This window comes from Schistocerca americana, chromosome 4 (assembly GCF_021461395.2).
Source record: "Schistocerca americana isolate TAMUIC-IGC-003095 chromosome 4, iqSchAmer2.1, whole genome shotgun sequence".
Classification (NCBI taxonomy): Eukaryota; Metazoa; Arthropoda; class Insecta; order Orthoptera; family Acrididae; genus Schistocerca; species Schistocerca americana.
Genome location: NC_060122.1, coordinates 493,656,194 through 493,681,045, shown reverse-complemented (window position 1 = coordinate 493,681,045; position 24,852 = coordinate 493,656,194). Strand labels below are relative to the sequence as shown.

Sequence of the window (24,852 nt, the reverse complement as noted above, 5' to 3'; positions counted from 1 at the left end):
TCGTTTGTTACTCCAACTATAGTACTTTTTCAAATGAATCCAACAATGCATGAACAAAGTATAGCGGTAAACTGTATACGCTTAGTTGCGAGTGCACAACTGGTGAGCAAAGACGAATCTGTAAGCAATTTAAAGAGCTATAGCGGCAAAGTAAGAGTGCGATCAAAAATTAACGGGAGACTTTGTTTTCCTTAGAGAATCTTTACTTATTCATCGCATCAGCTTTGTCCCCTTTAAAATATTCCTGCTCAGATGTAATGCGCTTGTGCCAGTGCTTTTTCGGATCTTGGACGCACTTCTGACACTCACTTTTCGTTACGGTGTTCAACTCCTTCAGCGATTCTGTTTCTATCTCATCAATAGTTAAAAACGACGTCCTCTCATGGTTCTCTTTCTTCCTGTTCTCTTCAGCCTTTGGAATAGAAAGAAGTTACAGGGGGCCATGTCCGGGGAATACGGTGCGTGAGGCAACATACAGATTTTGCTTTTTGCCAAAATATCATGAATGAGCATTGTGGTGTGAGCGGGTGCATTATAGTGTTGTTTCCACGATTTGTTTTGCCATAAACCTGGTGCTTTTTTCGGCTTAACTCACGCAAACGGCGCATTACTTGGGGGTAGTATCGGTATTTCTCATTGATCGTATAACCATAATCCAGAAACTCATGATGCATTATCCCATAATAATCGAAGGAAACAGTGAAAAGAACCTTCACATGTGATCGAACTTGTCGAGTATTTTTCGGTCTTGGCTCTTCAGGCAGTTTCCATTGGGACGATTGGGCTTTGGTTTCAACGTCAGTCATACCCGTAGGCCAAAGTTTCGTCACCTGTTCTAGCCTGCTTTGTAAGTCCTGGATCATTGTCAGATTCATTCAGCAATTCCTGAGCAATGTCTATGCGACGCCATTTTTGGTAGAAATTCAACAATTTCGGAACAAAACATCCTAAAAAAAATTGGCGTGAGTCAAATGATATGCCGACATCATCGGCATCCTCTCTGGTGGTGATTCGGCGATTTTCCAAAAACATTAACTTTCCTTCTTCCACACTGTCGTCGCTAACTGATGTGTTTTTTTTTTTTTTTTTTTTTTAATCTCATTTTGTTCGCTTTTGTTCGTTGCATCTGTTCGGGGCGGACGTCTTAAGACATCCATTTTATGTTCGTTGAGCTGAGCTGAGCTACCGTGCCGGCTTTTTTTTTTTTTTTTTTTTCGTGTAAGGATCAGAGGGGTTTTGCCTGTAGCGTCGTAACAGTTGGATACAGGCTTCACGTAGTGAGTGTGATTGAACCCAATCATCATCTCCTGCTTGAACACGAAGGATCGATGTGCTAGAACCTCCAGGGTGGTCATCGTCTTCAACGTCTTCTCGAGTCTCGACCCTCTTTGAAAGTTTGAAACGTTTATACAAGTAAACTCTTGTGTTAGGCCGCGATAGACACAGTTGTTAGACTGTGGTTCGACCATAGGTTCGACTTGTTGCATTGGGTACCTTGCGGTAGCCAATTAGGTGTGTATAGACAAATGACTGTTGCGACACAGAGCCAATAGCAAACAGGCGCAGTTTCCCTTTAAATGCATCTGGGTTTAAAACACTCTTCTGTCAGATACATGTGGTGATTGTAGAATAGTAAGTTTCGAAGTATTTGGCGCGTTTTGTAAAAGCTGGTACCGTGTAAGAAGTTGCATGATTTAAAGGTACGCAGAGCACGTGTGCTTGTCGAAACAATTCAGTTTTAAGTGTTAAGTAGGACTTACCGTGAAATGTCAACAACAGTGAAAGAAACGCGTAAGAAAGTTATTAAGATCCTGGACATCAAAACTTCTGAAAAATTACGGAATCCACGAACGTAAATATTTTACTGAAATAATTACTTTCTTTTTCAATATAACTATAATCATAAGGAGCAATATCAGAGGTACACTTGGTCATGTTTTCAGTGAGAAGCCGGAAAAGGCAGCTGGAACGGCTACTCAGAAGGCGCCTAATGTAAAACTTAAAGAAGAAGCTGCAAAAGATGCGCGGGCCAGCAGGTAATTTTTTTTCCCTGCATAACCTCCCATTGTTTACGTAAACAACTATTTATGTATTTATTTAATGAAATCGTGGGTTACGTTTATGCTACATTGTTTGTACACTTGAGAAGAATTTCTTGATTCCTAAATATGATAATGGTTTTTATATTAATTTAGTTAGTGTTAAGGCATATGGATAAGGAGAACCCTGTACATTTGTGTATTTTAGATTTCTTAACAGTAGCGTTATTCGAATGCCTTTTATTTCACCGCATTTCTGGGACCAGATTCTTTTTTTAAAAACCTTATGTTGGGTCATTATTTATGTTCTTAGAGGGGTAGTTATTGGTGCTATAGATAGGTGATAACAACAAATATCACAGTCATTATAATTACAATTCCTAGACTTGCACCCTGTAGTAGGCCCATATATGCAACCATGAAAGTTTTCTTATATGGAACATGTTAATCATATAATTACACTGTAAAAATTCCTTGTCAAATATCTTTTAGAAAAGAATGGTTATAAACTATTTGATGGTACCTATACTGTGGTATTTCTTTATAACCTTCATAAAGTGTTTCTAGCTTTTATTATTAAAAAAAAAAAGGTTGGCGAAGTACTTTTCCAGTGCAATACGGGTCATATGGTGTCAAAAATAGTATTAATGACCAGTCCCATTTTGAAACTGTCAGTAGTATGGTAATAAAGGGTTGACGGCTACTTAGACATTTTAGGAACATTGACTGTTCAAATGTGACAACTTTCATATTACTTCGACTTTTTGATTCCTTTGTTGACCTTAGCAAATTTCTTTCTCTATATAAAACTATTAATAGAGTAAATGATAAAATTTATTTCAGCAAGAGCTGGACGTTGTCTGATTTTGAAATTGGGAGAGCACTGGGGAAAGGGAAGTTTGGGAAGGTTTACCTCGCTAGAGAAAAAAATTCGAAATATGTAATTGCACTTAAAGTTCTAGTCAAATCCCAGCTGGAAAGTGCGAATGTTCAGCACCAGCTAAGAAGAGAAATTGAAATACAGTCACACTTAAGGTAAGTTGCAATGACTATACTCTGCAGTTGCAGCATAAATACTTACTTCATAATGTTTCTCAAAATTTGCAGGCATCCAAACATTTTGAAAATGTATGGTTATTTCCATGATAAAGCAAGAGTATATCTTATTTTGGAATATGCTCCTAAAGGAGAACTTTTCAAGGAAATAAAATCTCAGCCACAACAAAGGCTAGATGAAGGAAGGTAAAATTCAGTGGAGGGTTAATGTACACAGATGCAGATTATTTTGTAAGAACTGAAATTAAATGTGTTGTTCTGCAACTTTTTCTGAAAATACCAAAAATAATTTTCAGAACAGCTACCTACATAGCACAGTTGGCTGATGCTCTTCTGTATTGCCACAGTAAAAGGGTGATTCATAGGGACATCAAACCAGAAAACTTGCTTATTGGTGCTAAAGGTGAACTGAAAATTGCAGACTTTGGCTGGTCAGTCCGTTCACCCCATTCAAGGTGTGTATAGAACATGATTCTAGAGTTAATTTTAGCTATCTAGCATAACTGAATCATATTTATTTAACAAAGTAATTTACAATCTATAATTTTGTATCAGCAGCTGACAGTTTTGCAATAAGTTTTGTCATCGTGTCTGCTTGCATTTGGTCTATATGCTCCTCCGCAGTGACTTGGGTTGATTTCCCCATTCCCTGCTCCCCTCCTAATTGTAAAGTGATGTCAACCCTTGCAGCCATTTGTCCTAGAAAAGTGAGTTGTCATTTTATGTACTATAAGATGCACCACAATTTTTAAGCAACTTTTCTTAAATGGAAAAACATTTTTACAATTTTTATTATTAGATTGCAAAGCCACCTAAAAGCTTCCAGTTTACAAAACCGCACTGACCTTTAAAACCCTTTAAATTTGCTGTCTGAACTTCCATCATCCACCTCTTCATATATAAGGCGATCTTCATTGCCATGGAGACTATTACTTAAGATGCACTTCTTGGGGAATTTAACAGGGTCTGTCCTCACTGTAGACCATGACTATTTTTTTACACACACACACACACACACACACACACACACACACACACACACAGATATATATATATATATATATATATATATATATATATATATATATATATATATATATATATATATATATATATATATATATATATATATATATATATATAAAAATGACTAGGACATTTTAAAGCTCCCTTCAGTGTGAATTCATGTTGGGTTTCATCCATTATCTGCTTGTTCCCCTCCCCTCCATGAACCATGGACCTTGATGCTGGTGCGGGAGGCTTGCATGTCTCACCGATACAGATAGCCGTACAGTAGGTGCAACCACAATGGAGGCATATCTGTTGAGAAGCCAGACAAACATGTGGTTCCCCAAAGAGGGGCGGTGGCCTTTCCAGTAGTTGCAGGGACAACAGTCTGGATGATTGGCTGATCAGGCCTTGTAGCATTAATCAAAACTACCTTTCTGTGCTGGTACTTCAAACAGCTGAAAGCAAAGGGAAACTACAGCCATAATTTTTCCCAAGGACGTCCAGCTTTACTGTGTGGTTAAATGATGATGACGTCCTTCTGGGTAAAATATTCTGGAGGTAAAATAGTCCTCCTTTCTTATATCTAGGTGGGGACTACTCAGGAGGACGTCTTTATCGGAAGAAAGAAAACTGGTGTTCTATGGATTGGAGCATGGAATGTCAGATCCCTTAAGGGGGGACGGAAGGCAAGTGGGCTTCAAAAACTCGATTTTTAGATTTTAGCATATTTGAAATGCCTGGTCTTTCCTGTGTGAAACAGTTTTTCTTTTATATAAATACGACATTTTTGTGACATGTAATGGTTTTCCTGACACTCTGTGCAATCTGACATTTAAATGCCACACCTTCCTTTTTGCGCCATGCGGAGATAATGCACAGCATTCTTATACTCCTTGTATATTATTTCATGCTTCTATTGTTTTATCGCTTCAATGTTTCCTACTCTGTATCTACTATCAATACTAATTTTTTCTGATAGTGTTTGTTATTGTTTTCAAGCGTCAATCATTGTACTTAGTGAAGTTTGTTGTGAGTGAAGTACTTGTTGATTTGTGTTTTCTTTGGTTCTGCATGTTTTCATAAAAATGCTACGAATAAAGAAATTCTCGTCTAAATTAAAATTCAGAGGAAATAAATCCGTAAAGGTAAATGAGGATAGTGGGTCAAAGGACACAAGACTATCAGACATGAAGAAAATCGAGAAAGAAATTGCAGTGTCTTCAAGGCATTTCCTCCCAGTCAGCTCGTGGAGATGAACTTTCGTTTGGAAATATTATGATGAACCTTAGAATGATCTGGGATTTCATTTCCAAAAATACTGTCTGCAGAATATGTGGTGGTGACTGTGAGGTAACGGCCAAATTGTGGCGCCCCGAAAATATTCTAAATTCAGAGTTCGCATGTGCCGCATGGCGGACCGGCTGCGTGGTGCCGGAGTAAGAGTGGTCCAGCACAAGTGCGTGGCCGGGAATTCCATGGTGACGCTGTGTTGATGAAAGATACTTGTATGCCAAGAGTGCCAAAGATGGCGGACTTTGTGAAACCATCGTGGCACAGTTTGTATAGAAATTAATAGTAGCCAGATGAATCGTGATACCTAAAAAGGAAACATGTACATTACTATTATTTGCACAATGCTTCTGATGGTGTAATCAGATTTTCAATATCTTTATTAGTTTAAAGTTTAGTGTCTGACGGTAACACCTGGCAACAAATTTTTAAAATCTAAACGGTTCATCAGATTTCGTCGGTCAACATGTCTTTAGAAAGCTGTTAGTGTAAACCTAAATTAGTATAAATTGCAGGCATGTAACTTGAATAGTACATGAGTTGTTGGAGGACAAAGTAGCAGATTACTATCAATCGCGTCAGGCCATAAGTACTCCGCAGTTACACGAAAAAATGGTAACAGCATGCTTATAAATATAATTATTAATCTATGTCTTTGTTTATAACTGGCCGGTGTGGCCGTGTGGTTCTAGGCACTTCAGTCTGGAACCGCGTGACCGCTACGGTCGCAGGTTCGAATCCTGCCTCGGGCATGGATGTGTGTGCTGTCCTTAGGTTAGTTAGGTTTAATTAGTTCTAAGTTCTAGGCGACTGATGACCTCCGAAGTTAAGTCACATAGTGCTCAGAGCCATTTGAACCATTTTGTCTTTGTTTATATCAGATACATCCTATTCATAAAGAAATTGGTTAAATATTTACTTTGTTGTAGAATGCAGAGACATTAGACTACTGGCCTACCTTGCTTGCTGTTCCTTTGATAAATGTTTGTTTAATTTGTTTATGTATGTAATGTGTGTGTTAGTGTGTTTATGGTCCAGCCGTAGGAATATTTATTTAATTTCAAGTTATTTAAATGTGAATCCAGTGTTTCGAATGTGTTTCTCAATGTGCGTTGGCTTGAAGACATGGTGGGAGCGCTCGAGCCAATTGCAGCACTCATGAATGGGAAGGCTGGCTGGAAGTGGGAGAACAGTACGGGAGAGGTCACAGAGAGTCCGGGACGGTAAGGCACGATGGACGCACGGTCGTGAGAAAGACTTGGAGAATGTGGAGCAGTTTGTGCGTGGTCGCGGCAGATAGAAATATTTCAAGAGTGCCGACTTGTGCACTTGTGAGATTTCTGTGGCTTCTACAGTGAAGACGTGGTGTGTGTTTAGAAGTGAATGTCCCGTGAACTATGTCGTTCATAACTAATTACGTGCCGTAGGAATCTATTGTTTCCCTATTGTTCAACTTATATTTTATTTAATTGCTGGACCATCAACACCAATAAGTGTTCTACAGTAATAAAGGGCATTCTTAAAGGTACTTCTGCTATTGTACCTATCATTTAAAGTTGTTAAAATAGTACCTGAAGAATTTCTTTAATTGCAATCTTTCATTTATAAATTCCTACATTACAGTAGCAATTGCTGAGTGATAGGGACCTTTGACCATTCGACTCGTGTGTATTCTTATAATACAGGGTGTTACAAAAAGGTGCGGCCAAACTTTCAGGAATCATTCCTCACACACAAAGAAAGAAAATATGTTATGTGGACATGTGTCCGGAAACGCTTACGTTCCATGTTACAGCTCATTTTATTACTTCTCTTCAAATCACATTAATCATGGAATGGAAACACACAGCAACAGAACGTACCAGCGTGACTTCAAACACTTTGTTACAGCAAATGTTCAAAATGCCCTCCGTTAGCGAGGATACATGCATCCACCCTCCGTCGCATGGTATCCCTGATGCAGCCCTGGAGAATGGCGTATTGTATCACAGCCGTCCACAATACGAGCACGAAGAGTCTCTACATTTGGTACCGGGGTTGCGTAGACAAGAGCTTTCAAATGCCCCCATAAATGAAAGTCAAGAGGGTTGAGGTCAGGAGAGTGTGTAGGCCATGGAATTGGTCCGTCTCTACCACTCCATCTGTCACCAAATCTGTTGTTGAGAAGCGTACGAACACTTCGACTGAAATGTGCAGGAGCTCCATTGTGCATGAAGCACATGTTCTAGCAGCACAGGTAGAGTATCCCGTATGAAATCATGGCGGTGAATCGAGGAAGTACAGTACATACTGGCGAAACTAAAATGAGCTCTAACATGGAAATTAAGCGTTTCCGGACACATGTCCACATAACATCTTTTCTTTATTTGTGTGTGAGGAATGTTTCTTGAAAGTTTGGCCGTACCTTTTTGTAACACCCTGTATACTGTAGACTCAGCAGTATTTGGCTTGTAATGTGGCAACTATGTATCCCACCCCTAGACAACGAAACCAGCCAAAACTTTTAATATTTCAACACTGAGTCAAAGTATACGTAGTTGAGGTCCACCACACCATTCCATCATTTTATTTGAAAGCCCACATGACGTATCTTCGGGTGAGAGTTGGTGTCTTTGTAAACAGGATTTTGTCAAACTTGACATAGAGTTGCAAAAAATGTGGTGCAGTTGTTACGATGACATCAAAAATGGCAAATAATAATTTATATGAGAACAACATACGGCTAGTTTATGGTCTCAGATCTATTGCAACAGAACATACCCACGTGCATTACCTGACTTTCCAAATCCTGCAACATTTATGACTTAAAACAATGTTACTGAAGTTTGTGACGTCTCAATGAAGGAAGCAGTTGAAGAAGCACTCAAGAAAAGTAATGACAGTGAAAGTGGTGATATTTGTGCATGTTTTGATGGCAGCTGGTGGAAACATGGACAACAGTTCACTAAATGGTGTTGTGACAGCTACATCATTTGATACTGGCAAGGTAATTGCTGTAGATATTCTAAGCAAGTACTGTGAAACCTGTGGCAGTGAACTGAGAAAGAGCATGAACATAACTGTCAGATGAATTATACTGGTCCAAGTGGTGGCATGGAAGTAGCAAGAGTTCTCAGGATTTTTAATCATTCAGTGGCAAACAGAGGTGTCAGATACACAGCATTTAGGGGATGGTGACAGCAAGGCTTATGACCGGTTATGTGCAGAACAACCCTATGGTCCTAATGTCACAATTTCTAAATTAGTGCATTGGGCATGTCCAGAAGAGAATGGGGTCGAGGTTGAGAAGATTCTTGAAAGAAAGGTCAAAAATAGTATTGGGAGATGGTAAGAAGACATGCGGTAAAGGTCACCTGACAAATGTTGAAATAGATAGATTACAGAATTATTATGGCTTGGCCATAAGAAGAAATGTAGGGAATTTCGAAAACATCAGTAAAGCTGTATGGGCTATCTTTTCCCATAAGCTTTCCAGAAATGAATATACAGTGCATGGTCTTTGCCTGAATGATTCTGACACTTGGTGCAAGTACAGGAGAAGTGCCAGATATGACCACAAACATTCTTTACCTGCAGCAGTAATGAATGAAATTAAACCGATATTTAAAGACCTTTGTAAAGGAGAAAATATAAAAATACAGTAAATGAAGTAGGCAAAAAGGAATGGAAATGTCTCAAAAATGAGATCAACAGGAGGTGCAAAATGGCTAAGCAGGGATGGCTAGAGGACAAATGTAAGGATTTAGAGGCATATATCACTATACAGAAAAATTAAGAGACTTTCGGAGAAAACAGAAAGACTTGTATGAAAATCAAGAGCTCAGATGGGAAACCAGTTCTAAGCAAAGAATGGGAAGCAGAAAGGTGGAAGGAGTATATAGAGGGCTATACAAGGGTGATGTACCTAACAGCGATATTACAGAAATGGAAGAGGATGTAGATGAAGATAAAATGGGAGATAGGATACTGTGTGAAGAATTTGACAGAGCACGGAAAGACCTGAGTCGAAACAAGCTCCCAGGAGTAGACAACATTCCATTAGAACTACTGATAGCCTTGTGAGAGCAAGCTCTGTCAAAACTCTACCATTTGGTGACCAAGATGCATGAGACAGGCAAAATACGCTCAGACTTCACGAAGAATATAATGATTCTAATCCCAAAGAAAGCAGGTGTTGACAGGTGTGAAAATTAATAAACTATCAGTTTAATAAGTCACGGCTGCAAAATAGTAACATAAATTGTTTACTGACGAATAGAAAACCTGGTAGATGCCGACCTCGAGGAGGATCAGTTTGGATTCTGTAGAAATGTTGGAACACGCGAGGCAATACTGACCCTATGACTTATCTTGGAAGATATATTAGGGAAAGTCAAACCTACATTTCTAGCATTTGTAGACTTAGATAAGGCTTTTGACAATGTTGACAGGTATACACTCTTTCAAATTCTGAAGATGGCAGGGTAAAATAAAGGGAGTGAAAGGCTATTCACAATTTGTACAGAAACCAGATGGCAGTTATGAGTCGAGGGGCATGAAAGGGAAGCAGTGGTTGAGATGGGAGGTAGACAGGGTTGTAGCCTATCCCCGATGTTATTCAATATGTGTACTGAGCAAGCAGTAAAGGAAACAAAAGTTTGCAGTAGGAATTAAAATCCATGGAGAAGAATAAAAACTTTGAAGTTTGCTGATGACATTGTAATTTTGTCTGAGACAACAAAGGACCTATAAGAGCAGTTGAACGGAATGGACGGTGTCTTGAAAGGAGGATATAACATGAACATCAACAAAAGAAAAACGAGGATAATGGAATGTAGTTGTATTAAATCAGGTGATGCCAAGGGAATTATAGGAAATGAGATACTTAAAGTAGTAGATGAGTTTTGCTATATAGGGAGCAAAATAACTGATGATCAAAGTAGAGAGGATATAAAATGCAGACTGGCAATGGCAAAGAAAATGTTTCTGAAGAAGAGAAATTTGTTAACATCGATTATAGATTTGTCAGAAAGCCATTACTGAAAGTATTTGTATGGAGTGTAGCCATGTATGGAAATGAAACATGGACGATAAATAGTTTAGGCAAGAAGAGAAAAGCAGCTTTCAAACTGTGATGCTACAGAAGAATGCTGAAAATTAGATGGGTAGATCACGTAACTACTGAAGAGGTACTGAATAGAATTGGGGAGAAGAGGAATTTGTGGCACAACTTGACTAGAAGAAGGGATTGGTTGGTAGGACATGTTCTGCGCTATCAAGGGATCACCGATTCAGTATTGCAGGGCAGTGTGGAGGGTAAAAACCATAGAGGGAGACAGAGATGAATACACTAAGCAGATTCAGAAGGATGTAGGTTGCAGTAGTTACTTGGAGATGCAGATGCTAATGCAGGATAGATTAGCTTGGAAGCATCCATCAAAGCCATATCTGGACTGAAAACAACAACAACAAAAACTACTACTACTACTACTACTACTACTACTTGTTCCATTCCTGTGTCATATAAACTTTAAATTATTTATTTATCGAGACTTCAAGAGGTTGCAATTGTGATGCAAGTCCTCCCGTAATAACAACAAATTATGTATTTCCCTGTCTTCTCTTTCAAAGAATTTTACAAATGTCTACTAAACTGATCTATCACAAGAAAATAACTCTCCTATACTCTGTTAAGCCAATAATTATATGGTGATGTTTTGAGTACAAATAGATGTAGAAATTAGTTAGCAATATGAAAATTAAAATGAATCGTTGCAGATTATGACAGTTTATCATGCAAAACAATCCATGGAACATGAAACTAATTAACTCCATAGTTTCACACCGGGCTCTTCCATGCAACCCTTGTTATACATGATCAACACCACCTGGCGGTATTTCAGAAAGTATTGGCATTGTCTTGCACTTAAAAATTATCATTGGATTAAGTTTAGCACCGGGAGCACAATATTAAAGGACAGCAGTATCGCTACAGTTATAGCAACTTTAATGGAAACTGTTCTGTTACTCGACATATTCACTATTTGACTTTGTTCCACACTGGTTTTCTTTTGATGTTGAGTAATAAAGTTATGGAAAGGTAATAATTTCTCTTCATACTCCTGTAGCATTTCACAAGCCTGTAGCACCAGCCAACCCCTCCCTTAATGTCTGTTAAAGTTTCACTGTAGCACTAGCTTAAGGGCATGTATTTGAATCATTTTTGTATTAATTCTGATGCCATTTTGATGGTGTCTTTCAATCCATTTCAATACACCATCTTCTAGTTCTGGCCATTTTGCGTTCAGTTCTCTATTTCCACATTCTTCCTCATTTCTTTCTAAGTTCTTCTTTACTGACCTGCCAATAACAAATGGCTTTCTGTTGTTGGAGGGCCAAAACTCCACCATGTTGTTCTGCATATGCTATTACTTTAAGTTTATAGCTCGCATCATATGAATACCTTTCACTGGCACCGTAGACAGCAATGATGCATCATAGGCTATACAATGTTCTGGGTTCCAATGGGGAGGGGGGGGGGGGGTGCAAGAGGCAAGAGGGAGACAGTGTTAGCAAGCTTATGAATCCCCACAACTCATGTTTGTCTCATCGATGCAGTGTTGCTGCCAGTTGAATCCAGTGTTAAATAAGGATAGCTTTCCCAAGGCATCAAATATATGGCTACTTTTAAAACTGGTGGTTGGATTTTTAAATCACACTGGACATTTTATATTAATTTAAAGTAAAAGGAGCGCCAGAATTTTGGAGGCAGTTTTTTGAAGAAAGTGTTTTATAGTCTGTAAAATATGGTGGTAATTCGTAGGATTGTTCTTTGTATTTGGAGAAATTTCACTGTTTAATCTTTGAAGTTCCTGGAATGCTGAAGCCAGGACAGTATATTCTGAAAAAGCAGTGGATGAGGCTGCTGTTGGCACAATGCTGCTTCTTGGTTTAAACAGGTGTCTTGTTGTCAATTTCTTGTTCTAAGAGTTCCTGGGCCAGTGTGCATCTGTGACCTATTATGTGGAAGTTCTCAGCTTTAGCTTTATAGTCTACATTTTAAAGATCAGCTAAAGTCCATTTATGATGGTAAGCAGGTGTTCCACTGCGTGCTGCTGATGTCAGTTTTTTTCTATTGATTATAGCCAATGAGCTTTAAAATATAGTAGTCAGTGAAAACTGCTGATTCTAATGACTTGTTGTGGTGGAAGATACAAATTGATTACTTTTGTTTGCAACTTGGATAGCTAGATATTGATGATTGTTGATCTGGCAAATATGGATTATAAGATTGGTTAGTAGTTTTCATATTTGCTTCATGAATTGTACATTTCTCAGAATGTGACAGTACTACCTTGCATATTGTTTCATATTCCATTGTTTCATTGGTTATGAGTAGAAGTCAATATATGTGAGTGCAAGAAAATTGTGCTGATGGAATGATCTTTCCACAAACTTTGTGGGATATATTCAGAATCTCCAGATTTCTGAAGTGATGTTTAGGTTGGAACCTAAGAGCACAGTTTATATTTTAAGAAATATTCTGTTCTATAAAAACAGCATTCTGCACAAGAAGTATCCCATTTCTCTGCCATGTAATTTCATACAATCATTATGACTTTTGTCTAACACTAGTTCCTATCTAATCATCATTCATAAGTTGTCATGTTCACTTCCCATGATGCATCTTCAGTTATCAACTGCAGCACAGAATGGAAAAGTTGGTCTGTAGATTCCTATTGTTTTTGCCTGCAGCAGTTAGTGCTTCACAGGTAGAAGCTATGAGCAGTCAGGGATTGTCTTACGCCACCTCCACTATAGTCTTAAGAACTTCTTACAAAATGATGTTACAATGACCATAGTTAAAAATTACATTGTTTTTCTTGAAACTAAACATACTGAAATAACACCCCCCCTCCCCCGCTCTCTCCCCTGCTGATCATGCTGGTCACTTACCAAACCTACAAGACATTCCAACATAGCTATTGTATTAAGCATTAATGATAACATATGGTGCAATCATGCACAAATGTCATATAAAAACATAGCAATTTCCTGCTTGTTTGCATGATGTTCTTGGTTTCTATGTATTGGACACCACTTTTGAATTACAGCCAATTTAATTTGTGGCCTGCCTCAAATTGCATAACACTTAATTTGCAGTAGGAATTTCATGTACATGTAAGCACAGAAGCATTTGGGACAAGTTAAAGCCATCGGGCAACACTTGCTGACATAATTTGTGGTTGTAGAGTATATTTAGTTCTGTTCTAAATAATTGGTTTTAATCAAAATTGTTGTTGCTCTGGATCAAATTTGAGACAAAATGTAATTTGTGTTAATTTTGTAGTTCCATTCCATTCTGACTAATTGTTTATGGATGTGACAGCTTCATTATCTAAAGTATTTTTACATAACCGGTTTATGAAAACTGCTGTCAATTAAACTAGTTTCACAACATTCTGTAATGCTACATTGAACTTGGGAATGCGAGACACACAATTTGATATCCTCATTCACTACATTGTTCTAGTGGATTCAGTCTTAGTAATTTTCTATGAAATATCTCCAAGTGATATTCCATAACCACAAAAGGACACCTTGGAAGCTAGCCATGTGTTTGTAGATGCTGCAAGCACCAGCATCCTTTCAGGGAATTCCAGCCACTGCCTACAGCCACCTGCCTAGGTACTCAGTGCTCTGCTATGCCCAGGCTTACAAAACTTCACCTCACTGTTGCGCTACATTCCCAGGTCAAACCAAGAATCAGCCATGCTTATAAATTTAAGAGGCCAATCTTCATATATTGGATTTAGCTTATCCTAAGCTACTTTAGCTGTAGAGTAAGAGGTATTCTGCAGCTGAATTGATGCCTACAGATAGATGGAGATTATATTTTGGCTCTTACTGTGGACACTTTAATTCCATCGGTTAATTTGTCACAGACACAATCTCACTGTCGGTTTTCCACGTATGATTACACATCAAATCGTCACTTACTGTTCAGTGTCAAAAGACCGTAGCACCAGTTCTCAAACAACATAATGTTCCACAACATAAGCTGTAAGATTATGATTTCTGTAAGAGAATGAATGTGTGATATCACTGCTGTACAAGTAAATGGCATTAGAGCACCGTAAAAACATTTTTTTTCTCTCTCTCTTCAAAATGATCAGCTAACCAACCAAATTCCCATGTTGTTTACAACACTGTGAAACTGTACTAAAAACCAGGTTAAATTTTACTTTGAATAACGCAGGGATATAAAACACTAGACTTACAGTGTGAGATGTGGAGTCTACTGTCAGTGTTTTACTTGGGGCAGATAAGATTAACTTCAGTATTCTGCTTCATGTTTGTTTGAAACCAGAAGTAAACCAAACGTAATTGCCATCTTACTGCTGGAAAAACTCCTAAGTGGCTTATTGGTTGTAGTCTTGCCTGCTGTCTGAATTAAAAGTGGCTCCCAAAACTGTCTGTGGCTGGAAGGATTTGTTTACTTCATTACAGTCACTAGTAGCACGCCTTAAGCGGTACTACATCAGTAGTGATACGATGTAGTCTTTGTAGTTGGTAAATGTGATGATTAAATAAACGTTTGCAATGTATACTTATTGTATTACTTATTTCCCATATTTTTCTATGCTTAGGATTGCTGTTGACATGTTATTAGCTTTTCAGTTAATTAATGTGAGAGAGAAATCTTCTGGTAAAGAAGTGGAGAGGTCCTAGGTGTTACGTTTCGAATTTCCCGTATCTGTGTCTTCTCTTGTCTTCATTATGACAGTGGTTCCCTCTCAACTTGGCACTTGAATGAACTGTCCTTCAGACCTATCCATCTTTCATGTCTGAGGAAGAAACTAAGTTTTGAAAGCTGGGAATAGCTTTTTCACTTACAAATGTGTCTATCGGCTGTACTGAAATTTCCCTCCTGCTCTGATCTGTGTTTCTATTGCTTCTAATGGAAATTCAATCTTCTACAAGTATTGGCCAGTTCCTTAGTGATTTAAAATCTGTTGATACAGTTACTCCCCAAGTGAGTGTTGTGTGACTGCTGATGGATCAAACTTGATACAATCAAGGGGGCCAAAACAGAAAATCCAAAGAGTAAACAAATAAGACAAAGAATAAATCTAAAACATAATGTGAAAGACCAAGGTTTAAAGATGTTTGGAAAAGTGAAGTCTATGGAAATGGTGCCCATTCGAAACCCACAGAGGCAAGCACAACTAGAAATTTTGAGTGCCATCTTGTGACAGGTGGAAGATTTTGGTCATAGATGGAATAGAATCATAATGGTATGTTTCTTTAAATTGATATTCATATGTATGTATAGTTTGAATAAACGTACATGTTGTTTGACACTTCAAACCTTGAAACTGAGTTCCTGCAATCTCGTCTCTCAATACCACACACAAACTTCCAGCAATTGATAATGTGCCTGTACAAAATGCCAGTTAACCAGCAATGTTACTGTAATGATCAGCAGCTTACCTGGTACAGTATCACTTACAAAATGGGCTGGCCACGACTGGTTATAGCTGACTCCAGCGTGAAACAGTATTGGCATCTGTACTTGTCTGTCTGAGCTTCCGCTGTAGGACAGTTGGGAGATGTAATCCAACAAGTCATTTCAAATGCAATATGGTCTGCAAACTTAGCTATTTTAGAACTTTGAATACCCTACATTCTGGTTTCTAATATGTGCTGATAAAATCGTGAAAGGCCAAAGCAGTAGGTTCTTCTGGACAACGGAAGAACGCCATTTGGTGTTTCAAGGGACACAGTAATATTGAGATAATTAATCATGATTTCATTGTGCCTTTAAGTGTGTTCATATTTGTTAGTTTGCACCTTGTTTGTGGCACATGAATTCCTGACATCTTCACTTTCAGGAGGACTACATTATGTGGGACGCTGGATTATCTCTCTCCTGAAATGATCAAAGATCATCCTCATGATGAAAATGTTGATCTGTGGAGCCTTGGAGTCCTTTGCTACGAATGTTTAGTTGGCAAGCCGCCATTTGAATCTGCTGTTTATGATGATATGTGTCGCCAAATAAGCAGAGCTCAGTATTCATTCCCACCATTTGTTTCAAATGATGCAAGGGATCTTATTGCAAAGGTGACCTTATTTCATAATTATATTAAATAATTCATTATATTAAATAAGAAATGTTGGTATAATAAAGAATACACATTAAGTTGCAGACATGCACAGTACCAGCACCTCAGGCCGGAATGCATTCCGGCTCGAGATGCTGGAGGTGGCGGTAATGTATGCATGAGGTGTGCGTGCTTGTGTGTATGAATGGTGTGCGTTTCTCTTTTGCTGATATAGACTGTGGCTGAAAGCTTTATGTAAGTGTCTTCTCAGTTGCAGTGTCTTCTTTACGGTAAGTAGCAATTTATCTTTTCCTACATTGTTGATATTTCTACATGAAGTTCTCATTGTTTGAAATGTTACAGAACAGAGAGAAATTTTTCAAATTCTTATGAATTCAAACTTAGCTTCATGACAAATGTGAAGCACCAATACCTTTGTTCTCACACAGACAGTATTTTATTTGAAACAGTAACATTCCGTACATTCCATTATGAGGGGATGTTTATACAAATTTGAAACTTAAGGTGAAACAAAAATAAAAATTTTAAACTATGAAATCTGTCAATTAGTTGAAGTATTTTAACTCTTGTTGTTTAACAGCTGTGTTGTCAGAATATTAGTAGGATTCCCATTGCTGTTTAAGTAATGTTTTTTCCTCTTTTTTTCCAGTAGTGTGCCACAATTCTGTTTTGTTTGGATAAACAGATATATTTACAGTTGAGCGACTTTCGAATTATTTTAGTGAGGGGGGAGCAAAACGGTTGGCAATGATAGCTTTATGAAAGGTGGTTGTACTATTACACGAAAGTAGTATAAAGCACCTGGATTGACAGTTGACGTATTGGTAGAATAGCCATTTGAAACAGTACCTAAGCCAATAATGTGGAGATTACATAAAATTAAGAGCGTGCAACAAACATAAGACAGCTTGAACTTTATTTTGTCAGTTATAACTGATTTGCTTTACGTGCTTAATTGTTCTTGGTAGCTGGAGTCTCTCCTTTTGGTCATTGTGACAGGCTGAAAACTGTTAGTGCAGAAGGATAATCCCAGTAATGTAGCCCACACAGTATGTAATGCCAAATTTTATCACTCTTAACAACACATTAGAAGTATTAGCAATTGACAGCCAGTTGAGATTTCATAGTTCTTCTTTAAATGCTATTAAAGAAATGTTACATACTGCGGTTAGTCACAGTTCTTTCTATCTGATTATAGTGCAGTAGACCTACACTTGACAAAAGAATCAGCAATTGTCTAGCGTGGCAAAATACAGTCAATATGTCACAATATTAGTAACTATGTTGGGTGACCGAATACTTTAACAGGTGTAACACACTATTTTTTTCCCCCCCAGGGGGTCCACAACTCTTTTGTGGATACGTGCGTATCGAGCACGGGACCCCGAGCTAATGTGGCCCTCCTTCCTTTCCGGGCTGCATACCCTCCCTTTCCGCATCCTTCCCCGTCCCCCATCTTCGCCCCCCCCCCCCCCCCTCACCCCTGGCTCTTTCTCCCCCTCTGGGAGTATGGTTTGTGCCTAAGTCCGGAGACGGACGCTCGAAACTGTTGCAAGTGTAGAAAGCAAGGAATTTGTAAGTCTTCGTCCTTCCTCTGTCCTTCTCTTTTCCTTCCCTCTTCTCTTTGCCCTTTTCTCCGCTGCGGCATTTGAGACCCCTCTTCTTTCCTTTCCCTTTCTCTTTTTTTCCTCCCTGTGTGTGTCTGAAGGCCGACCCACGCACTTCCATGCGTAGCCGGTGACGGGGTAACGCGTAATTCCCCGCCCCGGGTAGACAGGTAGGACACGTACGTACCCCCTGGTAACGGCCAGGCCCAGGGAGGGGTGATTACCCGAGCTAATACCTTCCGAAAGTGCCGATTGGTCCCTCCGTCCGTTTGTTGGGAGGTGTGACCTGAGGTGTGAACAATCACCTAAGGTGGGAGTGCCCTCAGAGAGGGCCCCCACAAGGGAGGAGCGCGCCATCGGAGACGCCGGTAATCTTGGGGGATTCTTCCGCAATGGTTTCTTCACTATCCACTATGTCTGCTCACAAGCGTAAGTTCACTGAGTCTCAGCCACAGACAGTTCTTCCATCGTTGCCACAGTTCCTTGTTGTTTCACGGTCTGACGAAGGTCACGACTTCTCCACGGTCAAACCTTTCATTATTCAGAAAGGTGTCGACGCAATTGCAGGTCCTGTAAAGTCTTGTTCCAGATTACGGAATGGCACGCTGTTGTTGGAAACAGTCAGTGCCCTCCAGGCACAAAAATTGCTGCGTACCTCACTACTACACACCTTCCCTGTCCGGGTGGAACCGCACCGTACTTTAAATTCCTCACGTGGAGTCGTTTATACACGCTCCCTCGATGGATTGTCTGACGAAGAAATTCAGCACTACCTGTCTGACCAGGGCGTAACGGCTGTTCATAGGGTTATGAAAAGGGTTGACACGAACATCATTCCAACCTGCACTGTCTTCTTGACATTTGACAAAGTTCAACTCCCATCGAAAATCAAAGCAGGCTATGAGATAATTTCCGTTCGCCCTTACGTCCCAAACCCTACGCGTTGCTATCGGTGTCAGCGGTTCAATCGCACCAGCCAGTCCTGTTCCAATCCGGCCAAATGTGTTACGTGTGGCAAGGATGCCCATGAGGGTGCGTGTCCACCTCCATCCCCTCGCTGCATCAACTGTATGGGTGACCACGCTGCTTCCTCTCGAGATTGCCCCGTTTTTAAGGACGAAAAGCTCATCCAGGAAATCAGAGTGAAGGAAAAGGTGTCGACCTTTGCTGCTCGAAAATTATTCGCCAGTCGACAGCCCACCGTGCCTCAGACAGGAAAGTACAGCACTGTCCTTGCTTCTCCTCGGCCAACAAAGGAGGCGGCCACGCAGACTTGCGACCTCACCTTTAGTGCCACGGTCGTCAGATCGGCCAGCGCAAAGATCGCCCGTTCAACCTCACCACTTTCGCCTGCCCACTCTCTGGCTCACCCTTCGTCGAGTTCTGCTAAATCTCGAGCCCAAAAGTCAGACACCAAGACTTCGAAAAAGAGCATACTCGTGAAGAGTTTTTACGTACCGCAACTTCCCAACCATCGGTTCCTCCTTCCTCTAAACATCATACTTCCAAGAAGGCTACAAAGAAACCCAGTTCCTCTCCTTCTCCGCCAAGGCATGTCCCATCTACAGCACCACCTGGCGGAAATCGCCCTCGGCCGTCTTCTGTGTCGCCAAGGCGCATTGCTGGCGGCCGATCGCTGGTGGCAGGAGCTGCTCCTGACCAACCTATGGATCAGGATCTTCTGCCTTCGGCTGAATGCCATTCCATGCTGTCGGTCACAAGCTCTGACCAGTCGTTGAGTTGACAGCGACCTTGGTCACAGTCCTCCATTTTCTGTTCACACTATGTCCATTATCCACTGGAATATCCGCGGTATTCGAGCTAATCGAGATGAATTGTCGATCCTCTTAAGATCCTACTCGCCGGTCATCTTCTGTCTTCAGGAAACAAAGCTGCGTCCCCATGACCGCTTTGTTCTCCCTCATTTTCAGTCTGTCCGATATGATCTCCCCTCTGTTGAAGGCACTCCAGCACATGGAGGACTCATGATTCTTCTCCATGAAACTCTCCATTATCACCCAATCCATTTAAACACTTCCTTCCAAGCTGTCGCCACCCGTCTTTCTCTTTCCGGATACACGTTCTCTCTTTGTACTGTATACATTCCATCTTCCACACCAATGGCACGAGCTGATCTCCTTCATCTTCTTGGTCAGCTTCCACCCCCATATTTGCTGGTTGGGGACTTCAATGCCCACCACCCGCTTTGGGGATCTCCACATTCTTGTCAACGTGGCTCACTATTGCTAGACGTCTTCCACCAAGCAGATCTAGTTTGCCTCAACACTGGGGTCCCTACATTTTTGTTTGCCTCCACGACAAATTTATCTCATTTGGACCTTGCGCTCGGTACTGTTCCGCTAGCTCGGCGCTTCGAATGGTTCGCCCTTGATGATACACACTCGAGTGACCACTTTCCATGTGTCCTTAGACTGCAGCCTCAACTGCCCTACATGTGCCCGCAACGCTGGGAAGTTTGCCCAAGCTGATTGGACACTTTTCGTCTCTAGCGACATTCGATGACCGTCACTTTCCCAGCGTCGACGATGAGGTCACACATATTACAGACGTTATTCTTACCGCTGCGGAACATTCAATACCACGGACCTCCGAATTGCCCCGGCGCCCCCCAGTTCCTTGGTGGAACGAGGCATGCCGTGATGCAATACGTGAGCGGCGACGTGCTCTCCGCGTTTTCCGCCACCACCCTACTTTGGCCAACTGTATCCGCTATAAGCAGTTCCGAGCGCGATGCCGTCGTGTGATCCGCGATAGCAAGAAGGCGAGCTGGAAATTCTTTATTAGCTCATTTAACACCTTCACTCCCTCCTCGGAAGTTTGGAGTCGGCTTCGACGGTTCTCAGGTGCGCCTAGTTTCTCCCCGGTCTCTGGGCTCACTGTTGCGCATGACACATTAGTGGACCCCGTCGCAATTTCTAACTCGTTGGGTCAGCACTTTGCTGAGATTTCGAGCTCTTCAAATTACCCACCAGCATTTCTCCCGAAGAAACGTGCAGCGGAAGTGCGACCTCTTGTTTTCTCCTCTCAAAATCGCGAAAGCTACAATACTGTTTTCTCCATGCGGGAACTCCAACATGCACTCTCTTCTTCTCGCTCCTCCGCCCCAGGACCGGATGGTATCCACGTCCAAATGTTGCTGCATTTATCAACCCATAGTCTGCGTTACCTCCTTCGCCTTTGTAATCTAATTTGGACAGACAGTACTTTTCCCAGACGATGGCGGGAAGCTATCGTCGTTCCTATTCCGAAACCTGGAAAGGACAAACATCTCCCCTCTAGCTATCGCCCCATTTCTCTCACGAGTAGTGTCTGTAAGGTTTTGGAGCATATGGTGAATTACCGTTTAGCGTGGTGGCTGGAATCCCGCAGTCTTTTAACACCTGCCCAATGCGGATTCCGAAAGCATCGTTCTGCAGTTGACCATCTTGTTGCTCTCTCCACTTATATCATGAACAATTTTCTACTACAGCTCTCAACGGACCAGCCTTCTTGAACGACGTCTTCAAGGATGTCTCGATCGCCTCCACTCTTGGAGCATCGAAACTGGCTTCCGTTTTTCTCCCAGTAAGACAGTTTGTGTTAATTTTTGGCGACGTAAGGAGTTTCTTCTGCCCTCCTTACATCTAGGTCCTGTCAACCTTCCGTTTTCAAATGTCGCTAAATTCTTGGATCTTATGTTTGACAGAAAACTGTGCTGGTCCTCCCACGTTTCCTATCTTTCGGCTCGCTGTCTGCGATCCCGTAACACCCTCCGTGTCCTGAATGGTACCTCCTGGGGAGCGGGCCGAGTGGTCCTTCTCCGCCTCTATCGCGCCTTAGTGCGCTCAAAATTGGACTATGGAAGCATAGTCTACTCCTCTGCTCGGCCGTCTATTCTTCGGCGTCTCGACTCTATCCACCACCGTGGATTACGTTTAGTGTCTGGAGCTTTTTACACCAGCCCTGTGGAAAGCCTTTATGCTGAGACTGCTGAACCTCCGCTGTCCAATCAGCGAGCAGTCCTTTTGAGTCGTTATGCTAGCCATCTGTCTTCCATGCCTGCTAATCCAGCCTATGATCTTTTTTTCGACGCCTCCTTTGATGTAGGGTATGCAGGTCGCCCCTCCTCCCTACTACCACCGGGAGTCCGCTTCCGTCAACTGCTCCATTCTCTTTCCTTCCGCTTTCCTAAAACCTTCTTGACAACTTGGGGTACAGCACCGCCTTGGCTCCGTCCCCGGATCTGCCTGCTCCGTGACCTTTGTCGATTTCCCAAGGATGGTACCCCTTCACTTGTTTATCGTCGGGCATTTGCTGCTCTATGTGCACAAATGACGGACGCCACATTTATTTACACTGACGGCTCGAAAACATCGTTAGGTGTGGGGAGTGCCTATATTGTTGGCGACACCCCAAATCACTTTCGGCTTCCCGACCAGTGTTCGGTTTATACTGCGGAGCTTTACGCTGTTCTCCAGGCTGTCCACTACATCCGCCGCCATCAGCGGATACAGTACGTTATCTGCTCAGATTCTCTCAGGTCTCTCCTCAGTCTCCAAGCTCTTTATCCTGTGCACCCTCTGGTCCACCGGATTCAGGACTGTGCGCTTGCTCCACCTGGGGGGCGTCTCAGTGGCGTTCCTCTGGCTCCCGGGACACGTTGGTATCTGTGGAAATGAGGCGGCCGATATTGCAGCCAAGGCTGCAGTCTCTCTTCCTCGGCCAGCTATTCAGTCGATTCCCTTCGCCGATCTACGGAGCGTTTTATGTCGACGTGTTGTTCATTTATGGCACACGCATTGGTCAACACTTACCCATAATAAATTGCGGGACGTGAAAGCTCTTCCTTGTGCTTGGACCTCTTCCTCCCGAACGCGGCGTCGGGAGGAGGTAATTTTAACTAGACTCCGGATAGGGCACTGTCTTTTTAGCCATCGACATCTTTTAAGCGGCGATCATCAAAGTGAATGCAAATTTACAGTGTGAAGTAATTGCAAGATACCGTCATTGAGTTAATAAATGACAGAATATAATATTTGACTTGAACACATTACATTTTATGAGTTGTTATGACTGTAGTGAACTTTCCTGCACGGACTGACATAGTAATTTCTTCTATGCTTTCTGGCCACTGCCCCCTTTCAAATAGGTGATACACATTACATATTTGAAGCTGGTCTGGTGATTTTAGGGTTGGGTGGACTATTTAAAGAATGGCATGCAAATATTTGTTGTGAGGAACTACATAATGTTTCAACAATCGGTTAGGTTAGATTTTGGATGGATTATAGGATTTCAGTTACCAGGTTTACGAAAAATGTTGAAGGCTTGTAAAGTGTAAAAGTAAAATTGTTATGCTTCTATGTTGGGAATACTGTAACTAGAAGTATGACATCCAGCTTGAAAGTAATTTTACGTTATGATAAATCATGCAAAATTTTTGTTAATGACCTCATCAATTAATAATGGGGTATCATCTGACTTAGAAAAAATATAGTAAGAAAGTACAGTGTCGAAGTACACTGCACTGAGGCAAAATGGGCAACTGAAATTATGAAGGTTTGAACTTTTGATGTCAGGTGTTTTTTTTTGTTTTTTTTTTAGTTCCAGGTAATTAAAGTATACTGGCAAGAAGAGTGAATTGTCAACTTTCAAAGGAATGGTAACACCTTTTAAGATTATGCCTATCATGTCACAATGTTTGTTTTTTGCTATGTGCTGTTTTATAATTGTCAATTTGTTTTAACTTTTAATTATGTGAACATGTAAAACTAATTGCATCATTGTAATGGGGAAGATCAATATAGTGAACTAGTCAATACATTGAAATAGAACTTTGCCTAAATAACAATTTTACACTTTCATGTACACATTACATAGAACATATGCAACTGCACTAAAAATAGAAAAAAAATTATGCATGACAGTAAAACATAACAGATGGAAGAGTTCCAACATTTTACCTATCACAAAGAACTGAGTATAAGCTTTAATTAAAGTCGATGAGATGAATATTGTCTTGCAGTAATGTGTGATATGCTATGTGTCAGAAATAGCTATTCATTGGGTTATTATATAAATCAGCTGATGATTGGCAACCTTCTCTCATTCTGATCAGTCTGACATGTCTTAGTTTGCCTCATGTAAATTTTTTAAATTTTGATATTTTTATATTTTATTTCTATTGGAATTGAATGGTTTACTGGCTGTAGGTTAACATCTGAGCTAACAAAGTTCATCTCTTCTTTGCAGCTACTTGTGGTTGTGCCACAGAACAGACTACCTCTGCAAGAAGTATTGAAACACCAATGGATTCTTAAAAATGCTGTTACAGAAAAGAATGTAAAATAAGATTTATGCTGTTGGTGCAACAAGTGAAAGGCACATGAATCAGTTACCTGTGAACAGTACAGTCTAGATACTGAATGGATCTAGAACACTGAAACTGCACTGAATTACTGTGATTAACAACAAATCCCTTTTTATGTGATTTATTGATTGTTTACTTAATAACTTTGTAATTTTCTGACTTTTGTTTTTATTAATAATATTTGGATGTGATGTTGATCCCAATTTTGTTTGTTTTCCTACAGAGGTAATAGTTTCTTCAGTTCACCAGATTAACTTCCTACTGTCGAAAGATTTTAACTTTCAAGCTGATTTTTTTTTTTTTTTTTTTTTTTTTTTTTAAAAAAATCATGTATACAAATGTAAGATATCAATTAAATGTAAATTTTGTTA

At 40.5% G+C, this 24,852-nt stretch overlaps 1 protein-coding gene across 1 annotated transcript; it reads left to right on the top strand.

The window, feature by feature from the left end:
• The first annotated feature begins 1,572 nt into the window (after positions 1-1,572).
• Positions 1,573-24,761, top strand: LOC124613006 (aurora kinase C-like). The gene is made up of 7 exons (XM_047141560.1): positions 1,573-1,852; positions 1,944-2,036; positions 2,883-3,074; positions 3,147-3,281; positions 3,392-3,550; positions 16,271-16,502; positions 24,364-24,761. Exons 1-7 carry the CDS (start codon positions 1,767-1,769, stop codon positions 24,460-24,462), a joined length of 996 nt encoding a protein of 331 aa, XP_046997516.1. The 5' UTR covers positions 1,573-1,766; the 3' UTR covers positions 24,463-24,761.
• Positions 24,762-24,852: the final 91 nt, after the last annotated feature.